At 43.6% G+C, this 22,293-nt stretch overlaps 2 protein-coding genes across 4 annotated transcripts in view; both read right to left on the reverse strand.

Annotated features, from left to right (window-relative positions):
- The window catches only part of LOC106571323 (dermatan-sulfate epimerase), a 32,154-nt gene extending 27,172 nt beyond the window's left edge, over nucleotides 1–4,982 (reverse strand). Inside the window, exons 1-2 of one of the 2 annotated variants that reach the window (XM_014144261.3) lie at nucleotides 4,759–4,977; nucleotides 1,291–1,768 (exon numbers count right to left, since the gene is read on the reverse strand). In XM_014144261.3, the coding sequence (XP_013999736.1) occupies nucleotides 1,291–1,724 (434 nt within the window). In that variant the 5' untranslated portion in view covers nucleotides 1,725–1,768; nucleotides 4,759–4,977. Of the gene's footprint in view, nucleotides 1–1,290; nucleotides 1,769–4,758 lie in introns of both variants that reach the window. The other variant, XM_082961717.1, reaches the window with a different exon arrangement.
- Nucleotides 4,983–5,196: 214 nt separating this feature from the next.
- The window catches only part of nt5d1 (5-nucleotidase domain-containing protein 1), a 79,614-nt gene continuing 62,517 nt past the window's right edge, over nucleotides 5,197–22,293 (reverse strand). For both annotated transcript variants that reach the window (XM_014144209.3, NM_001173760.1), the window contains 4 exon segments: nucleotides 17,140–17,261; nucleotides 11,353–11,526; nucleotides 6,912–7,080; nucleotides 5,197–6,608 (listed from right to left, as the gene is read on the reverse strand). In XM_014144209.3, the coding sequence (XP_013999684.1) occupies nucleotides 6,493–6,608; nucleotides 6,912–7,080; nucleotides 11,353–11,526; nucleotides 17,140–17,261 (581 nt within the window). In that variant the 3' untranslated portion in view covers nucleotides 5,197–6,492.

Raw genomic sequence — 22,293 nt, forward strand, 5'->3', positions numbered from 1 at the left:
AGGTAATGCTTTTTTCTGAAAAAGGATTGAGAGATAAGGAGAAGGTGAAACTGGAAAAGGGAAGCCCTCTGACCATGAAGCTAAAAGCAAAGAAGTTTCTGAGAATGCAGGCGCCATGACTCCAAAATTGGTTGCGACAGTGAAATGCCTTGCCTCATATGTCAGAGACCCCTCCTTAACACTGAATTCCTTGGCTTGCGACGTGCAGAGAAAGCTTGTTATAAAGGACTTTATCAACTGTACTGTTACTGAAAATCTTAAAACCACAGAAGTTTCACAATCACAACCCTCACAGGAGGTCGGGGGTCATCTGAATTACAGTACTGTAAGGGTTGGTTAAAATACAGAAACAACATGCTATCTCATAGGTGCCCTCTTCTTAGCCTATGATTTTTGTGCAACATAATGTGAACAAGTTTGCATGATAGCCTAGTATGGTTAAATAAATATCATATACTTTTGATTCAAATATAACATCATTCAGACTTTAAGCGATTCCCTTCTGATTTTGTAGACTGGGACCGCCATTAGCACATCCTTTTGGTTGGGGGTGAACAATGTGAGATGCAGATGAGATTTCCCATGTAACCACTCAGAGAACCCCAGTCAAATGACTATCTCAGCCTCTGACCTCTAATCCAGAGCAGTAGTAGAGGCTGAAACCCTAGTCCTCTGCACAAGGCCAGGCAGCTCAACATCTGAACATTTCATTTCCTTTCAACGGGGGCATGTTCAGCAATGAATTCGAACAGCTGCTAAACATATTTCCTGGACCACAGGCCCATCGGACCACAATGCATCTCTACTTGCAGGTCTGGCCATAAAGAAGCGGAGTATGATTTGGCATGTATCCCCAGTGGGCACATGGTGATGTACAGAGGACAAATACATTGATTAAGCTGCATCTGTGCATTCTCCAAATATATCAGTATTGGTCATTGTAATGAGAAAAACATGTGAGAGTTTTTATTACTGCAAAGGGTAGGCTAAGCATAAAACAATAGAGATCCCAAGGGAAGAACGGCTCGGTTTTCTGCAATTGAGAAGCAAGCAATTCACTCAGGGGTTGAATTTGAGTATCTACTGTACACAGTAACTGTTCCCACAGGGGCTGAATTTGAGTAACTACTCAGAAACTGTTTCCACACATTGTATCTCATATTTCTTGTCCCAATAAGTAGGGATGATGTTCACAGACAATTGATTGCATTTAGGTTTGCTTTCTGCAGCAATATCTCGGATAAGAAGATGTACACAAAAATATGGGAAAAACAAAGATAGAAAATATACCAACTAGGCTGAGCTGCCATCCTCTCCATGTAATCCTTGGCCAGGTCAAGGGCCCCGGCCCTGTGTGGGTAGAGCAGACAGAACATAGACAACACTCCCAGGTTGTTTCCATACACCTCGTTCCAGCGGGCGCTGAACTCGGCTGGGCTCCAGGGGGGCAGGTATTCCTCAGGGAGCTCCAGCATGGCCTCTCCCGCCTCGCGGATCCTTGCAGCCATCTCCCGGTGAGTCCCAGTCGCTGCCGCCTGCAACTCCTCCACCTCACCCTGGCTGAAAAACAGCATGGGGTGTCCATCGTAGTTCCCTCCCATGAAGGGTATCCCTCCAGTGGGGTCCGTCTCCTCTCCCACCCCCACCCCCACCACCGGGGACACCAGGGGCCACAGTAGACTTATGAAGAACGCTGTGGGGGCCCCTCTGGTGTAGGTCCTCATCCTCACATCAGAGAGGGCGCCGTGGAATTTCCAACAGAGCTCAGCTGAGAAGGAAAGGAAAGGGGAGAAGAAAATACTTTGAGCCATATTCTCTCTCTCGACTCCCCAGCTTTTTCATACAAAGGGTGCATTCCTTGAATAATTGGATACAGCTGTATTCCTGATCATTCTGGCTATCCTCTACTGTTCTGAAAGGTTATTAAACACTACAAAGCCATAGGACTTGCTGTAGACTGTCACAATTAAAAGGAAAGCTGAGCTCTCTCTTGTAAAAATGCAACTCTTATCTTTATGATTAATCATAACAGACCCCCCCCCCCTCCTCCCCCAAGTGTATCTTGAGAAGAGGTAGCAGTAATGTGTAAAGTGTGCTATGACATCTATTGTCGAGATGTGTGTTCATCGCTATGAATCCTGAGGCCTAGTTCATTCTTGTATTGACAGTATCTCAGGCAAGTCTAGCCATGTACACCCACATAGTCAGACACGTTGTCCTCAACACTCTAAAGGTCATAGAGTCCCCGACTGGTATTCTTATTCATCAGTTCTACTGGTTTGACTGAACCGATGACTAAGATGGCATAGGTCAATTTGACACTATGGTAGTGCTAGTCATCTCTTCTCAGGAACATGGACGTACATTCCAGGACCTTACTCGTGGCACTTGTCTAACAGAAAACCATTTGGTGGTGATTTGAAGGTTGTCTAGAGAGTCTAGACTCTGGTCAGTTCCATTAGCATGAGTTGTCTGTTATGTATTATGCCACACTATTTAGTGTTACCTAGCAGTGTTGTGTTCGAGACCACCTTAAGTGAGACTGATTCAAGACCAAGACCAGAGGGGGGGGCAAGACCGAGTCAAGACCGCGACCTGGAGGGGGACGAGAGGTTCGAGACTGAGTCAAGACCGAGACCAGAAAAATGTGAGTCCAATTCAAGACCATGACTGTAATTTTGTAAAATCATCACCATGATAAGAGTTCAAAATGTCCAGTAGAACATATGGATTCTTTAGACAGAGAAAGGCTAAGGATTTATAAAATAATACAAATAATAATTGCTATATTATTTTCAATGATGTTCTGATTAAATCTATTCAGTTTTTGTTAGAAAGGAAAGGGTTAACACTGAAGAGAAAAAAGATTCAATCTGGATTTTTCTATGTGGTCTCTGGGGAGATTAATCAGTCATTGGCTAGGCCATCAGAAGCTTGATAAAAGGCATCTGACATTGAATTGTATTAGGGCAACCTTTTTGAGTGACAGGGGAATCAACCAATCACATTGAGTTTTACAAAAATGCATGGAAACTTATGCCTTCTCGAAGGCCAACATGTCACTGTGCAATAGCGAGCAACGGTTTAACTACCTAGCTTTTGTGTAGGCTAGTTTGCAGTGGCTGCAGCAGGTGTTAACGAAGAGGATGTTGTTGCTAATTTGTTAGTGTCTCCCTTTTAAAGAATAACTTTCAACAAGAAGTTAAGTTTAAAATTATCATCATCAGGTGAGTGGAACTGTGTTTTTTATTGCAGCTCGCATGCTGTTGTTAGCCATCTCTTTTAAAATAACTTCAACTACATGACCAAAAGTATGTGGACACTTGCTCAGCAAATATCTCATTCCAAAATCATGGGCATCAACATGGAGTTGGTCCCCCCTTTGTTGCTATAACAGCCTCCACTCTTCTGGGAAGGCTTTCCACTATATGTTGGAACATTGCTGTGGGTACATGCTTCCATTCAGCCGCAAGAGCATTAGTTACAGTAGGTCGGGGACTGATGTTTGGCTCGCAGTCGGCGTTCCAATTTATCCCAAAGGTGTTCGATGGGGTTGAGGTCTGGGCTCTGTGCAGGACAGTCAAGTTCTTCCACCAATCTCGACAAACCATTTCTGTATGGACCTCACTTTATGCACCGGGGCATTGTCATGAAATAGGAAAGGGCCTTCCCCTAACTGTTGCCACAAAGTTTAAAACACAGAATCGTCTAGAATGTCATTCTAAGCGTTAAGATTTCCCTTCACTGGAACTAAGGGGCCTAGAACCATGAAAAACAGCCCCAGACCATTATTCATCTTCAACCAAACTTTACAGTTGGCACTATGCATTTGGGCAGGTAGTGTTCTATTTCATGAAGCTCCCAACAGTTATTGTGCTGACGTTACTTCCAGAGGCAGTTTGGAACTCTGTAGTGAGTGTTGCAGACGATTTTTATGTGCTACACGCTTCAGCAATCTCATTCTGCGAGCTTGTGTGGTCTACCACTTAGTGGATGTGCCGTTGGTGCTCCTAGACATTTCCACTTCACAATAACAGCCCTTACAGTTGACAGGGGCAGCTCTAGCAGGGCAAAAAATTTGATGAACTGACTTGTTGTCAGTTGTCATTATTTTATACTGTAGAATAATGTGCCAATATTGTATTTTGGAAAGTATTCTATACTGCTCCATCACTAGAAAGTAATACAACAAACCCTAAACTCGTGTTTATATTTACAATGGCAATATTTATTAGGCAGCTCCACAGGAGATCTTTCTTTACCTGGCTACTCTCACCTCCTTACCTTGGATAGCCACTTTCAGGCCGCCAGCGTCTTAAACTTGATACTTATATTAAAAGACACCTTTGCCAAAGTGTCCCAGCTTTTTCATATTAGTAGTTTTCATAGGACATATAATTATATATTTGAATACCTATACACACCTCTGAGAACATCCTACACATTTCCATTAGGTAGACTATCGAATGTCATCAATCGAGTACTAACTATCCTTGTATGTGACTTTTGTCATCAGTGTCATATTAAGAACACTATTGAGTTCATTATTTCGTTTTTATATGTACATATACTTAAATAAATAGTACTTTTCTTAGGTTTAATGAATTATTATTCCCACATTGGAAAAACGTTACACCTACTAATACCACATAACCTCAAAATAGGATTACGCGCAGATTGCGCACTGAAATTGAAATTTTTCGATCAGTGAAGCCTTGGTGTAAAGACAGAATGGTACACTGATTAAGATTAGCCTACCTGTCAAAACCAGTTGTTGTAAAATTGTAGTCCAGATTTGATACTCCTACCAGTCACTTCATAATAGAATCCCCGCGACATTCATCGATGCGTTGAATCTTTCAAGTGGTGAAAAATAAGATACCATTCTGCGTAAGGGGAGAAATTGCTGTTTTGGAGAGAACGTCATAAATTCTGTTGTATGAGGAGGGGCAGTATGGGTAAGTGCCTGGAGAAGTGGGACGTGGGAGGGAGACCGAAAGTAATGATTCTACACACAAACAACCAGGTAGGCAGAACAGATTTAGAGAATTGAAGGCAGGCAGCCAATAGTCTCAAATAGGTTTGAAGCAGTCTATTCCAATTTGGTAATGATCTCTGACTGACACATTTTCAGAAATTTTTTATTTTTACTGTCAAGAAAACACACAAAGCACCAGAAAAGGCAGTGTAACAAAATTGTAGAACATATTTTTTATTTCATAGACAGTACATTAAACACTTTCCCTGTATCTTCTCTAGAACACAATAGCACTAATGAAATAAACATAAGGCAAATGGGCTTATAAAAGTTTGCAAATCACATGAAAAAAAGGAAATGGATCACTAAAGCTGCATTGTGTTTAACACCAACACACACATTTATAACATAAATAATAACCCACTTTGGCTTCCCAATTAAAGTCTCCTGTCCTCTCTTATCAACTAATACAGTACTTACTATCAAAATACTCTTAAAAGCATATTAAGACTTTGTTTCTTATCAATATAATACAACTAGTCTATATGCAGTCCACCAACACATGTAACCATTCAGGAGTCAGTTAAAGCATATCTTCAAATTGGTACTGCATATGAAGCCTAAGTATTCCACATTTTTACACAGTCACCCCAACAGCACTATAGTTTACTGCTGCACCAAGATAATACATAGAGTACACAGAGCATAGTATTAACCACCCGGTATTAGAGTTTTCATTTATTATTAAATGTTTTCCACAGAAAGGTAACACCAAGGACAGATTGTGCCATTTCTTCAAGAACAATGCTCTCACACACCTTACACAAAATCAATACAGGGGAAATGCTTTACCTTTAAGGGCATCTAAAGTTACTGTTATTCAAATGCATACAGCGAAACAAAACCAAAATGGCTGTTTATTATGTATTATACACACACTAATACCATGAATACTGGACATAATGGATTATTAGGAATTTCTCTCGGGAGACAAACACTGCTGGGACTGTTCAACATTGCATTTCAGATCAGATTTGAGGTAAGGACACACAAAAACAAAATGTAGGACATTATTTGTGGGGCTTGAAAGGTTTGTTACTACTCTAAAGAGTTATTAACTTACATTGAATGATGCACTTACAGTATAGGGGGTTCAACTGGAACACCAATTACCTATCTATCTACATAAAAAAATAGTGGTCTTCACATAAAACAATATGAATGTGCTTTAATCAGCACTGTATGCTGACAGATACCTACACAATTGGCAAGTCACATTTTCCACACACATGTACAATAATCCACGTACAGAACAACGTTCAAATGTAGCCAAGTTACTTACAGAGAGATACTGTGCTTTTACATTCCCATGGTTTCTATCAATGTGAGCGTGATTTCCTGTGCTCTAGGGATGATCGGCGTGGTTCAGGTGTGGAACTACAGGTGAGATGGAGGCACATTCCTCCCCATTAGGCTGAGGAGGGTGAGGGGGCGACTCTGGGAAGAAGGACTCTTTAAGACGACTGACTCTGGCATTTCTTCAGCAGGGAATCTGGGGGTCTGGGGTAGTAGCCGGTGGTGCAGGGTTTGTTGGGAGAGAACCTGGGGAACTTGTAGTCCAGAGGGAGATCTATGGAGGAGGGTTGAAAAGAATGGTGAATAATATGACATCACATCAACCAGTTTAGCCTGCTTAGCTGAGTCAGTAACCCCCAAAGCTTTGCTAAAACCAACCTTCACAAAAAGGAACAGAAAATATTCCAGAGACACTTCTCAACAAGAATAAGGAACGGGTAGTAGAGGATATCTGGGGTCAAATGCCTCTTCAAACGTACCATGCACGCCTCTCTCAAGACAAGACGCTACAGTAGTTAGGTAGGACATTACGCAACACAAGAGTCAGTGAGCCCCCATAGCCCTCTCCACCCTGTACCTGCAATAGACTCCACACTGGGGATGGCCATGGTGCTGTATTTGTGGATGCTATGGCAGCACCAGGTGAGTTTCTGGCTCTCCTCATCCCCTCCAGGAGTCTTGTGTGCATCCACAAAGTAGGATCCCCACTGTTCGGATGGAGCAGAGGGCGCCTTCATGCCCTGGTCCTGAAAGCACATCACACGTGCTAATGAGGGAGTGATTCTCTGACCAGACAGAGGGAATTAATCCTGCTAGGAGGGAAATTCATGAGTAATGATCGATCCACTTTTTTTAACAGGAATTTCAAAATAAAAATCAGTGTGGAGTTAGTCTAAAATGTTCATGTCACCTGCACAAGCAGGGTAAAATGCCTTTCTTGCAAGCTCCAACAATGCAGTAATTAATAACAATGTAATACTACAAATAACAAGGTAAAACAGAAACACATAAGAAATGAAAATAAGAAATAAGAAGAACACGATAAAGTAAGAAGTTATATACAGGGCCAGTTCCAATACCATATTTACAATGTGCAGGAATACTGGAGGGATAGAGTTAGATACGGCATGTACTGTAAGGTGACTAGGCATCAGGAGATATGATAAACAGAGTAGCAGCAGCGCATATTATGATTTTATGTGAGTGGGTGTGCGTACAGTCAGTATAAATGCATGTGTGTGTGAGCAAATTATGAAGTGACTGTGTGTGTGTGTGTGTTGGAATAAAAAAAAAAATACAAGGGTCAACTCAGATAGTCCATTTAGACATTTTGTAAACTATTTAGCAGTCTTATGACTTGGGGATAGAAGCTGTTCAGGAACCCGCTGGTGTCAAACTTGATGCACCACTTTGGTTTCAGAGAATGTAAATAGTCTGGGTGGCCATTTGATTAATTGTCCACCAGTCTTATGGCTTGGGGGTAGAAGCTGTTAAAGAACCTTTTGGACCTAGACTTGGCACTCCAGTACCACTTACCGTGCGGTAGTAGAGGGAACAGTCTAACTTGGGTGACTGGAGTCTGACAATTTTTAGAACCTTCCTCTGACACTGCCTAGTATATAGGTCCTGGATGGCAGGAAGCTTGACCCCAGAGATGTACTGGGCCATACGCACTACCCTCTGTAGCGCCTTACGGTCAGATGCCGAGCAGTTGCCACACCAGGCGGTGATGCAACCGGTCAGGATGCTCTCGATGGCTCAGCTGTAAAAAAAAAATTGAGGATCTGAGCCCCATGCCAAATCTTTTCAGTCTCCTGAGGGGGAAAAGTTGTTGTCGTGCCCTCGCTCCACTACAGCCCCGTTGATGTTAATGGGGGCCTGTTAAGCCCTCCTTTTCCAATAGTCCATGATCAGCTCCTTTGTCTTGCTCACATTGAGGGAGAGGTTGTTGTCCTGGCACCACACTGCCAGGTCTCTGAGCTCCTTCCTATAGGCTGTCCCATTGTTGTGGGTGATCAGGCCTACCACTGTTGTGTTGTCAGCAAACTTGATGGTGTTGGAGTCGTGTTTGGCCACGCAGTCGTGGGTGAACAGGGAGTACAGGAGGGGACTAAGCACGCACCACTGAGGGGCTTCAGTGTTGAGGATCAGAGTGGCAAATGTGTTGTTGCCTACCCTTACCACCTGGGGGCTGCCCATCAGGAAGTCCAGGATCCAGTTGAAGAGGGAGGTGTTTAGTCCCTTAGCTTAGTGATGAGCTTTGTGGGCACTATGGTGTTGAATGCTAAGCGGTTGCCGATGAACAGCCTTCTCACATAGGTGTTCCTTTTGTCCAGGTGGGAAAAGGCAGTGTGGAGTGCGATTGAGATTGCATCATCTGTGGATCTGTTGGGGCGGTATGCGAATTGGAGTTGGTCTAGGGTTTCCGGCATGATGGTGTTGATGTGAGTAATGACCAGCCTTTCAAAGCACTTCATGGTTACCGACGTGAGTGCTACGGGGGGTAATCATTTAGGCAGGTTACCTTCGCTTTCTTGGGCACAGGGGACTATGGTTGTCTGCGAGCAAGGAGGCCTACAAACCTGACTCAGTTACACCAGCTCTGTCAGGAGGAAGGGGCCAAAATTCACCCAACTTATTGTGGGAAGCTTGTGGAAGGCTACCCAAAACGTTTGACCCAAGTTAAACAATTTAAAGGCAATGCTACCAAATACTAATTGAGTGTATGTAAAATTCTGACCCACTGGGAATATGATGAAAGAAGGGTATTTTTACTCTGATTAAATGTCAGGAATTGTGAAAAACTGAGTTTAAATGTATTTGGCTAAGGTGTATGTAAACTTCCGACTTCAACTGTACTCAACTGTAATAATTTAGGCAGGTTATCTTCGCTTTCTTGGGCACAGGGACTATGGTGGTCTGTTTGAAACATGTAGGTATTACATAATTGGTCAGGGAGAGGTTGAAAATGTCAGTGAAGACACTGGCCAATTGGTCCGCATATGCTTTGAGTTCACATCCTGATAGTCTGTCTGTTGGCCAATAATACGGAGGGTAGTGGTGGTTTACCAACTCGCCAGGAAATTCTCACAAGGCACCCCGCCCTTCTTCCCCTTTTTCTCCGTCTTTTCTTCACGCGGATGACTGGGATTTGGGCCTGGTCTTGAGAGAGCAGTATATCCTTCGCGTCTGACTCATTAAAGAAAAAATCTTCGTCCAGTTTGATGTGAGTAGTCGCTGTTCTGATGTCCAGAAGGTCTTTTTGGTCATAAGAGACTGTAGCAGCAACATTATGTACAAAATCAGTTACAAACAATGTGAAAAAACTAACAAAATAGCACAGTTGGTTAGGAGCCTGTAAAACGGCAGCCCCCCCCCACTCATCCTTATCAGTGCCATTTGTCGGTGCAATATGTTAATCTCTAAAAAGTGCTGAAAGGCAGAACATGCCTTAAAAACAGGATGTGGTTAACAAGTACGGACTGTTATCAGATCAAACTAGAGGTAGCAGAAGACACGTATGCATTTAAATTACTCAACTCTTACAGATACTTCCTTGAAATGTGTCTAGGAGAAATGGGATTGCGTCAAATAAAAAAAAACTGTTGCTACTTTGTCTCTCTCTTGGTGAAAAGTGTGATGGAAGACATTCTTCTGAAAAATGACGCTTTTTGACTTCCAACCAGACTTGGAGATGGAGTTGCATGCTGAGAAGATCTGTTTATGTTAGAAGTCATTCATAAGATTAAATGAATCCAAGATCTTTCATGTTAAAATAACAAGATCAGCTCCGAACTCTGAGCCATGGAAACATTCTGGCTACTTCTGCACTAACTACTTCTTCCTCTTCTCTAGTTTATATCTTCTCTACACGGAACCTCATAATATAAGTGGCAACCTGATGCACAACATTACATACAGTAGCCTATTCATGTGGAAATTTCCACCAAATTGTAACCAAAAGGAATCTGGGGGAAACGTCATTCCAGGCAGTTCTCTTAAGAGTGTCTATTAATGTGTTACATACACTCTGGCTGCAGCAGAGCAAAAGAGAGAGACCAACTGGAGCTTCCAGGAATATCTATTAAATGAGGCAAATGGGGAAATACGTTTTAGAAAGGAAAGGGAAGTAGAGAGAGAGAGAGAGATAGGCTGGGTGGGAGATAAAAAAAAGGAGAGAAGTGAGTGGAGGGGTGAAACCAAGAGAGAGAATAAGAGAGGGAGAGATGGGGGTGGAGGGGGAGAGAGAAAGAGAAAATGGGGGTGGGGGGGAGACAAAGAGAGAGGGAGAAGGGACAGAGAGAGAGAGAGACAGAGAGAAGAGGGTGGAGACAAAGAGAGAGGGAGAAGGGAGAAGGGAAAAAAAGAGCGACAGAGAGGTAGAGGTGTGAGTCTAGGCGGCGACAATTTGTCCATCTACAAGGCCCCGTGCTCCAAACATGGCACAACCTCCTCAGTCAGTCCCTTCAGATGAAGGAGTCATCTATCCTAGTGGTGTTTTAGCCAAACAAGGATGTTCCTCTCATTGCTCCTGGCAACAGATATGCTGACTCATCTAACTTCTCTACTGTCTGGAACAAAACATCCTCCATGGCCTGGTCAGTGAGGGAGAGGGCAGCACTGGGTGATATTGCATCCTGGTCGTACGGATTACTTCATAGTTTCCTTCCTAGTAGTACGTGAGCTTCCCTAAAATGTTTATTTTCTGACTTTACTGTACTCAAACTAGGCTTACTCTGAGAAATACAGACTCACGTAAACTTGTTTTACAGGTTCCTCCTTTAGATGTGAAACTGTAATAATATGAAACCGCCACGGTATACTTACAACAATGCAATTGCAGAACGTCTTTTGATAATGCTACAAAATGAACACACGCACATTCTCAGACACACATGCTACATTGGGTATATTTTGGCACTGAGCCAATGGACTGGGGGTTGGGAGAATGTCTTTTAGGTAGCAGGGGCAAGGTGGGAGAGCACGTTAAACGGAAACAACTGCTGGTGTGAACTTACCTCAAACTTTCCCTTCTTCTCCTGAGGCTCCACTTGGGCCTCGTTGGTCTCTGCTGCTTCGCTCCTCGGGACGCCCTCTCCCTCCATTTCCTCCACGATCATCACAGTCTCCCACTTCCCAAACGTGCTAGCAGGGAACATGTCCGACCGCATGCTATCCCCAAAGTAAACCACCTATAGAGAGTAGGAGACAGGACATAGACAACGAATGAGGCCATTATCTGAGTAGCTGCTCCGTAAATTAAGTAGACGTTTCATAGAGTAACTACTTCTTTATGTGATTTGTAAAGGTTCAGTTGTAAAGCACTGATACAATAGCAATTTGGCAGGATTTGTTTAAAAGGGGGCATTCAGTCATAGTCTAATTCAATAACACTGACATGTCTTACTGCCCCTAGGGCAAACTAGACCAGACACGATATGGCTGCAAAACTCATCAAGTCTTCTTTGGCCATCATGTCTCTTTTGTACTTTTGCTATGGCTGGAAAGAAAAACACGTTAAGACAGGCTTAGCTGAACGGCATACCTAAACTGACTGGCAACCCCTTTCCTGACATTCAAAACCCATTGCAACAAATGTATATAGTTGTATGCTTTGCAACTCCAATGGAACCTAAGGGTTAAGAAGTGTCAGAGGGATTAGAGAAAACACTAGGAAAAACAAACAAGAATGCTGCCATAATGGAATCAGCTCTTTAGAGGAAATATCTCTGAGTTTCAGCACATCACCAAACCCTGACTTCTTGAGGGGCTATTTTAAGGAGAGAATACAGGTTATTACACCAGGCCACTGAGGCCAGTGTTCTATAAGGATGATACTATGTTGGTGCTTAAGACACACACTTAAAGAGTCCTTCACACAGCTCTCTGTGTGGAATGCAGAGTGGTGTGTATGTGTTTGTTTTTGGAGGCGGGCAGACACCCACTAAGAGAAGGTGGTGAGGGAGGAGTGGAGGGTCTCTAATGTGTTCATGTGGGCTGCTGGAATCACTCCGGAAACCCCCTCCTCTTCTCAGGCCCTTTACAGTGTCTGTGACCAGGTCTTGCAGTTCCACGCATAAATAAACAGGACAGCCAGCCAGCCAGCCAGGGCCTAGGATGTGGAGCTGTGAGCTGGGCCTGTGGCTCTCTGGAGCTGGGCATAGGTATCAAGTTTTCAGAGAAACTGGCCACAGAGAGGGAGAGAGAGAGAGAGGGCACTGCTGCGGAGTGCACCAATCGTTTTTTCATCTTCCCACTGCAGGCAGAGGCATTGGATCAGTACAATAAATATTTACAGGCCAATTCCAACACAGCGGCAAAACATTAGAGAGACTTTCATGGGGCTCGCTAGATGCTAAACACAGTTTCATAAGGCTGGGACGAATAACGCAACATAATTCAGGTTTCAACTACAACAAGACTGCTCTTCTGAGGACTCTTTCCCCTGAAGATATAACTTTCTACAGTCTGCAGCTCCCTCCTTCTCCCTAGGAGAAAATTCATGTCAGCCTGACAGCATGGCCTTTCCCCTGGGGAGGAAACAGGGTGACCAGAGCCCATTGTGCTCCACTGTTTGGGGCCTGGCTGGGACAGACAGAGCCTGCATCCCAAATGCCACCTTGTTCCTTATGTAGTGCACTCATTTTCACCACGGCCTTAGGGGTGCCATTTGGGACGCAGACAGACAGAGAGGAGGGAAGGGGAGATCACATATCTGACATGAGAGGGCCAGGGATATAAGGACTATATCCATGTTACTTAGTCCCCAATCCGATCATTACAGCAGCTTTGCTCATTCATGAAATTGTATGAAATTGTAACGACACAACAGAACTTTAAGAATGGTTAAATGTGTCTGGGGGGAGAAAAAGGTCTGAGATTCCAGATAGAGAGAAGTGGGTGGAGTACGCTTACGACAACAAAACGACACACAGAGGAAAATGAGTGCCATTTGAATCATTGACTCATTGAATCTGTATGAGCAGGGCAGCTCAGTGTCTAAGCTTTGATCCTCCATGTCGCAGCCAGACCTGTGCTCACTGCTACAGGGGACTGTAATCTGCCCTGAATGCCTCCCATTCAGCCGGCCTAGCGGGCCAACATTAAGTCCTGTCAGGTGAAAGTGAGGAGAAACCAAAACAGACTGCCTCAGATCACGGTTAGTGCTATACGGGATGCTTGGGACATCCCAAACCTGAACCCTAATCAGAACCTTAACCCCTACCCTTAACCTTAAACCCTAACCTAACCCTTACCATAACTATTTTAAATCTCAACTTCAATGGGGTATGGACATCCCAAGAATTCTGGATAGCAGCAGCTTTAAGGGGCTGCCTTAAAGCTGCCATACGTGCAGGTTGACACTGCATTCCTCGAGCGCTTTCTCCACGTGGCCCAAGAACAGAGGGGTCATTGAGCACTCCTGGCCGGGTGGGAGGGGTAGAGGGAGGGGAGGCTGAGGACGTGGACGATGGGCGTCCCTGGGTGCACAAGTCAGTGAGCCGGAGCCTTTCCTTAAAGCTGAGAGAGGGCTCAAACAGGGTCTCAGAGTGAGAAGAGCTGGCTGCCTGCCTGTCAGAAATCGTATAGGCTGTGTACTCTACAGTAAGGGCCTGTTTATCACAGACCCTCTCAGCAGGACAGGCAGCTCTCTGGCTGGCACTCTAGCCCTGCTGACACTTATGCCAAGGTGTGCAGGTGTACACGGCCATGTTTCCCTCTCCTTCACACTGGTGCGAATAACTCCGAGCTGATTTATAGAGTACGTCAGATCTCTGTGCGTCTGCCAGGAACGGAAGCTGAAAGCAAACCTACACTGCTTTGTAGATAAACATTTTGACACAAATCCCATGATAATAGGGAAGTGATGTGGTTATTTGGAAATATACTGAACAAAAATACAAACACAACATGTAAAGTGTTGGTCATGTTTCATGAGCTGAAATAAAAGATCCAGAAATGTTCCATATGCACAAAAAGTTTATTTCTCTCAAATTGTGTGCACAAATTAGTTTACATCCCTGTTAGCGAGCATTTCTCCTTTACCAAGATAATCAATCCACCTGACAGGTGTGGCATATCAAGAACTTGATTAAACAGCATGACCATTACACAGGTGCACCTTGTGCTGGGGACAATAAAAGGCTCCTTTAAAATGTGCTGTTTTGAAACACAACACAATGCCAGAGATGTCTCAAGTTTTGAGGGAGCGTGCAATTGGTATGCTGACTGCAATAATGTCCACCAGAGCTGTTGCCAGAGAATTTAATGTTAATTTCTCTACCATAAGCCGCCTCCAACATTGTTTTAGAGAATTTGGCAGTATGTCCAACCGGCCTCACAACTGCAGACCACGTGTAAATGAGCCAGTCCAGGACCTCCACATCCGGCTTCTTCACCTGTGGGATTGTCTGGGACCAGCCACCCAACACAGCTGATGAAACTGGGTTTGCACAACCAAAGAATTTCTGCACAAACTCTCAGAAACCGTCTCTGGGAAGCTCATCTACGTGCTCGTCGTCCTCACCAGGGTCTTGACCTGACTGCAGTTCAGCGTCGTAACTGACTTCAGTGGGCAAATGCTCACCTTCGATGGCCACTGGCATGTTGGAGAAGTGTGCTCTTCACGGATGAATCCCGGTTTCAACTGTACCAGACAGATAGCGTCGTGTGGGTGAGCGGTTTGCTGATGTCAACGTTGTGAACAGAGTGCCCCATGGTGGCGGTGGGGTTATGCGTAGGGCTGGGCGATATGGACCAAAAGTCATATCCCGATATATTTAGGCTGAATATCGATATAAGATATATATCCCGATATTTTTTCCGCAAAGTGAGAGCAAATGTTCAGTCAAAGTCAAAGCCAGATATGACATGTCTGAAGTAGTTTTATTGAAACCGGCTATTTCAGTGAACAGTTGAAAAATCAAATGAATAAATAATAAACAGGGCTCTTCACCTGGTTCAGATTAAATGCTCAGCTGTTCAAATAACAATAACATGTAAACATAAACACTGTATAACAACAGGAGTACCTTTTTTGAAATCAAAGCTCCATAAGGTGCACATTTAAATATCTTAAACAAAAATAGCCTATAAAATAAAATAGGCCTATCTTTTTCTGAAATAAATATTATATATATTTATGAGAAAAGTCAACTTTTTTTAGTTTGACAACTTTAAATGGCTTATTAAAATCAAATTACAGATTTCTTCTCCTTTCTAACAAATCCACAGATGCAAATAACGAACATTACAAAATAATAAAATATGACAAACCCTAGTAAGGGCAGCAATTATATATAAATAAAGAACAAAATAAAGTGCTCAGTTTGAGAAAATGTTTTTTAAACATCAGCCTGAGATTACCATTTGCTTTTTGTTAACTCAATTTCTTATCTGAACAGCCTCAACCAGTTGCACAAGAAACAGACTATCAACTCAATAAACATTTTCCCCCTCTTTTTTTACTTTGATAAACAGTAATGCTGTCTTGAGGTAGACATTAGGCACACTGCGGGAAAATGAAGTTTGCAGTGAGCTTTGTTTAGGGGCTGGAGCTTTTTCGGGTTGTCGACGGCTTGCGGCTGGGGCTTCTGCAGCGCGCAGTTTCACACACTCTTCGTATTGCAGTTTGTGCCACTGTTTTAGGTGGTGAAAAATATTTGTAGTGCTTCCACCCCTGGCTGTAACTTTTTTATGGCACTGCCTACATATAACGTGATTTTGTTGCTCATCTGATACTTTGAATCCGAACCATCTCCAAATTACTGAGCCAATGCTTTTTCTTTTACTAACCAATTCCTCCTCAAAACGCTCCGCAGACGCTGTTGCTTCCTCCATGTTTGTTGAAGTGTCTGTTCCTGCCCCTCCCCCCTCTGTGCATGAAAGAGGGGCGGGGCGCGGGGAGCAGCGCAGAGAGCTCCGGGTCTGCAGCTTGCTTGGAGCAAGGATCAAAGCGCAAATTTGAACTCTATCGATATATGCGAAATGGTCTAATTTCATATCACATTTAAAATATATCGATATATTTTTTATATCGATATATCGCCCAGCCCTAGGTTATGGTATGGGCAGGCTTAAGCTAAGGACAACAAACACAATTGCCTTTTATCGATGGCAATTTGAATGCACAGAGATACCATGACGAGATCCTGAGGCCCATTGTCGTGCCATTCATCCACTGCCATCACCTCATGTTTCAGCATGATAACGCACAGCCCCATGTCACAAGGATATGTACACAATTCCTGGAAGCTGAAAATGTCCCAGTTCTTTCATGTCCAGCATACTCACCAGACATGTCACCCATTGAGCATGTTTGGGATGCTCTGGATCGACGTGTATGACAGTGTGTTCCAGTTCCAGCCAATATCCAGAAACTTCGCACAGCCATTAAAGAGGAGTGGGACAACATTCACAGGCCACAATCAGCAGCATGATTAATTCTATGCGAAGGAGATGTGTCATGCTGCATGAGGCAAATTGTGGTCACACCAAATACTAACTGGTTTTCTGATTCCAGCTCCTACCCTTTTTTTTAAGGTATCTGTGACCAACAGATGCATATCTCTATTCCCAGTCATACGAATCCATAGATTAGGGCCAAATTAATTTATTTCAATTGACTGATTTCCTTATATGAACTGTAATTCAGTAAAATCTTAGAAATTGTTACATGTTGCATTTATATTTTTGCTCAGGGTATTTAATACACAGCTTGTTAGTTATTTCAAAACATGATCAGTAGAATTTCCTCTTGAAGGATAAGAAAATATTAAACCAACTAACCAATCTATCAATCTTACCTTGGGCTCAGGATTGCCAGTCATGGTCTTGAGCAGCTGGTGGAGGTGGGGCCAGTTGCCTTGAGAGTACCAGCCAGGCTTGTCCAGGGATGGCAGCCCTTCGCTCTCCTCCACATCATTCACTACAGCCAGGAAAAAGTCAACAACAACCACAAAGTCACCACACAGATCAACTACACCGTTCAACGACATGAACATACACAACCACACCGCTTAGCACACAACCACAACACCTCTCACCACATAACTCTACACTGGGCCCACAAGCAAATGTGACTAATTTCAGGAAACTTGGCGTATGTCGTGTGTCACTACTTCACAGGAGAGGCATTTGAACGTAAACTTTTTTTTAAATCAAAATGCATTTTTTGGGGGGCAGAAATGCATTCTGGAATATTTCATGTGCCTTAACAACAAATGTGTATGCCATCTGTAAATATGAATAAAATGGTGAAAATACAAGCCTAGTTGGTTTAGCCACGGAAAAGATAGGAACCTTCCCACTAGCCATGATTGGCTGAGATATTGGATGGGCTGGACATGCCGAGAGATTAGTTCAGATGTGTCTACCATGTAGCTAGCTAGCTAACATTGAACCTGGTTGGTTAGCTACCTGCAGATTCATGCAGGGTAGTAACGTTAGGAGTTGGAATTATGGTTCTTTGTTTAGCTAGCTAGCTACATGTCTAAACAAAATACTCTACTATGCAAGTAACCATTTCACTAAACCTTCTGTATCCTGTTCATGTGACAAATTAATTTTGATTATATTTGATATAGTATGTGTTTACCAGACCTGCACCAAAGTCAAATTAGGATATAACGTTAGGCCAACGAGACAGCGTCCACATTCTAAGATTTCTTTGGTAGAATGCCCTGCTTTTATTTCTAATGGTGAGCCAATTATTTTCTGTAATTGGCTCACCATTAACTTGTAAATAATGATCTTGTTGTGAGTTTATTTTCCTGTAATAATGAAGACCTTGTCAGCTATATAATATGGTCATTATTTGAACTGGCTAGCCAGCTAACTTAACATTAGATAGCTAGCCAACAAGCTAGAAACGAACCAAAACATTGTTTAGAAAGTAGCTTTTAGTTGCCTGGTTTGCTTGATTGACATATCCTAAATTAATTTTTAAAATGGGTGGATTTATTGACTATTTTGGACCACGAGGCCGCTGATGTCATGCAGCCTGTACTTTTTGTGTTTAGTACATGGCCTCACATGTGAATCCTTAAAGAGATGGGTGGGGCTAAGGCTTAAGAGAGTGTGTACGATGCTAAATGGGTGTAGACTAAGATGAGCTCTCCAGTAGGTTTACCAAAACATTCAAGGGCCATTTTCTCAAAAGTGAGGTTACAAGTTTATCAACTTTCAAAGCAGAATTACTTTCCAATTGTTCCTCAACTGTAATGTATGATATACCATTTTCTAGCTCAGTCTTTACTTTTCCAATGTAAAAAACACAATTTCAAATTTTGCTACATAAGACAGAATTGAGCCAGTCGATAACAAATATGGATACTTTCATATACATCACTTGTGAGGGATAAAAGTAACTCATTTAAAATAGATTTTTCACAGGTGCCTAATTGGAGCTACAGTACTTCCATGAGTATGTTTCCTAAACAGATATAGTGCACTACTTTTGAACAGGGGATATAGGGCTCTGGTTAAAAGAAGTACACTATATAGGGAATAGGGTGCCATTTGGGATACAACCATGGAGGCTTGTCTGCTTCCTCCTTTTTCAGGCACTCACACAGGAAAGTGTGTCAATGACCTCATGGAAGCATTTACAGTTCATAAATAACACCCAATGATCTTTCCAGACTTCAGGAACAACATGGTTTATGTCTTAATGCTCAACAACAGCCAAGTACTTTTCACTAAGAGAAAAGGTCTGCATCTATAGTCATTCCTGGTTGACTGGAGGGGGTTTTGGCCTGTTTGATTGGGCTGCTGCTGGTTAGCAATAACCGCAGTCTGTTTCAGTTTGAGCAAGGGGGTAGTGGAGCATTGCCAATATAAGATACAGAGAAGCTGGAATCTAAACTGCACCACACAATTCCCACAGCATTACTCACACAATAGTAACTGCTGGGAGGGAGGCCCTAGAAAGTTCCTTGAAAACAAATCAAATGTTTAGCTGAACTCAGTAAAAGAGCTTAGGCCTACTGGAATCGCCATTGAGTAAATATAACTGTATAAACTTTGTTATTCATATTGTGTTTCATCTTCAAAGTCCTTGTGCCTGGCTTAACTGATTGGTGCTTAAGACCAGCAGCAGGAAAACCTCTACTTTCCTTTGTTAAAACGACAACCCTTGACAAAGTGGGCTGCAGGTTCAAATGTAAATTGTAAATTTTCAATTTTCAAATGTAAATTGTCTGGTGGCGATTTAAAAAGTTGTTCAGCAGTCTTATGGCTTGGGGGTAAAAGCTTTTGAGGAGCCTCTTGGTCCTAGACTTGATGCTCCGGTCCCGCTTGCCATGGGGTAGCAGAGAAAAAAGTCTATAACCTGGAGTCTCTGACAATTTTATGGGCTTTCCTCTGACACCGCCTTTAATATAGGTCCTGGATGGCAGCTTGGCCCCAGTGATGTACTGAGCCGTACGCACTACCCTCTGTAGTGCCTTACGGTCAGATGCCGAGCAGTTTCCATACCAGGTGGTGATGCAACCAGTCAGGATGCTCTCGATGGTGCAGCTGTAGAACCTTTTGAGGATCTGGGAACCCATGCCAAATCTTTTCAGTCTCCTGAGGGGGAAAAGTTGTGGTCGTGCCCTCTTCACAACTGTCTTGGTGTGTTTGGACCATGATAGTTTGTTTGTGATGTGGACACCAAGGAACTTCAAACTCTCGACCCGCTCCACTACAGCCCCGTCGACGTTAATGGGGGCCTGTTCAGCCTGCCTTCTCCTGTAGTCCACGATCAGCTCCTTTGTCTTGCTCACATTGAGGGAGAGGCAGTTGTCCTGGCACCACACTGCCAGTTCTCTGACCTCCTCCCTATAGGCTGTCTCATTGTCGGTGATCAGGCCTACCACTGTTGTGTCGTCAGCAAACTTAATGATGGTGTTGGAATTGTGTTTGGCCACGCAGTCGTGGGTGAACAAAGAATATAGGAGGGGGACTAAATACACACCCGAGGGGCCCCATTGTTAAGGATCAGTGTCGCAGACGTGTTGTTGCCTACTCTTACCACCTGGGGGCTGCCCGTCAGGAAGTCCAGGATCCAGTTGCAGAGGGAGGTGTTTAGTCCCAGAGTCCTTAGCTTAGTGATGAGCTTTGAGGGTACTATAGTGTTTAACGCTGAGCTGTAGTCAATGAACAGCATTCTCACATAGGTGTTCCTTTTGTCCAGGTGAGAAAGGGTGGTGTGGAGTGCGATTGAGATTGTGTCATCTGTGGATCTGTTGGGGCGGTATACGAACTGGAGTGGGTCTAGGGTGTCCGGGAGGATGCTGTTGATGTGAACCATGACCAGCCTTTCAAAGCACTTCATGGCTACCGACTTGAGTGCCACGGGGCGGTAATCATTTAGGCAGGTTACCTTCGCTTCCTTGGGCACAGGGACTATGGTGGTCTGCTTGAAACATGTAGGTATTACAGACTCGGTCAGGGAGAGGTTGAAAATGTCAGCGAAGACACTTCACAGTTGGTCCGTGTGTGCTTTGAGTACACGTCCTGGTAATCCGTCTGGCCCAGCAGCTTTGTGAATGTTGACCTGTTTAAAGGTTTTGTTCACATTGACTACCGAGAGTGTTATCACACAGTCATCTAGAACAGCTGGTGCGCTCGTGCATGCGTCATTGTTGCTTGCCTCGAAGCGAGCATAAAAGGCATTAAGCTTGTCTGGTAGGCTCGCGTCACTGGGCAGCTGGTGTTTGGGTTTCCCTTTGTAGTCTGTAATAGTTTTCAAGCCCTGCCACATCTGACGAGCTGCAGAGACAGTGTAGTAGGATTCAATCTTAATCCTGTATTGACTCTTTGCTTGTTTGATGGTTCATCTGAGGGCATAGCAGGATTTCCTGTAAGCGTCCGGTTTAGTCTCCCGCTCCTTGAAAGCGGCAGCTCTAGCCTTTAGCTTTATGCAGATGTTGTCTGTAATCAATGGCTTCTGGTTGGGATATGTACTTACAGTCACTGTGGGGACAACGTCATCGATGCACTTATTGATGAAGCCGATGACTGAGGTGGTATATTCCTCAATGCCATTGGTTGAATCCCGGAACATATTCCAGTCTGTGCTAGCAAAACAGTTCTGTAGTGTAGCATCCGCGTCATCTGACCACTTCCGTATTGAGCGATTCACTGGAACTTCCTGCTTTAGTTTTTTCTTGTAAGCAGGAATCAGGAGGATAGAATTATGGTCAGATTTGCCAAATGGAGGGCGGGGGAGAGCTTTGTATGCATCTCTGTGTGTGGTCTAGGATATTTTTTCCCTGGTTGCACATGTGATATGCTGGTAAAAATCTGGTAACACTGATTTAAGTTTGCCTGCATTAAAGTCCCCGGCCACTAGGCGCACCACTGCTGGGTGAGCATTTTCTTCTTTACTTATGGCCTGTTAGAGTTGGTTGAGAGCGGTCTTAGTGCCAGCTTTGTTTTCTGGTGGTAAATAGACAGCTATGAATAATACAGATGAGAACTCTTGGTAGATAGTGTGGTCTACAGCTTATCATAAGGTACTCTACCTTACGAGCAACACCTTGAGACTTCTTTAATATTAGACATCACGCACCAGCTGTTATTTACAAAAAGACACACACCCCCACACCTCGTCTTACCAGAGGTAGTCTCTCTGTTCTGCCGGTGCATGGAAAATCCCGCTAGCTCCATATTGTCCGTATTTTCGTTCAGCCACGTCTCGGTGAAACATAAGATGTTACAGTTTTTAATGTCCCGTTGGTAGGATAATCTTAATCGTAGGTCATCAATTTTATTTTCCAATGATTGCACATTAGCAAGAAGAATGGAAGGCAGTGGGAGTTTACTTGCTCGCCTCCGGATTCTCAGAAGGATGCCGGCATCTTTGATTCACGCAAAAGGCGTGGATCTTGGCCTGTTCCAGTGAAAGCAGGATATACTTCTCGTCGGATTCATTAAAGGAAAAAGTTTCTTCCAGTCCACGGTAGAGGTCGACC

Source organism: Salmo salar, chromosome 15, assembly GCF_965601325.2.
Source record: "Salmo salar chromosome 15, fSalSal1, whole genome shotgun sequence".
In the NCBI taxonomy this organism is placed as follows: domain Eukaryota; kingdom Metazoa; phylum Chordata; class Actinopteri; order Salmoniformes; family Salmonidae; genus Salmo; species Salmo salar.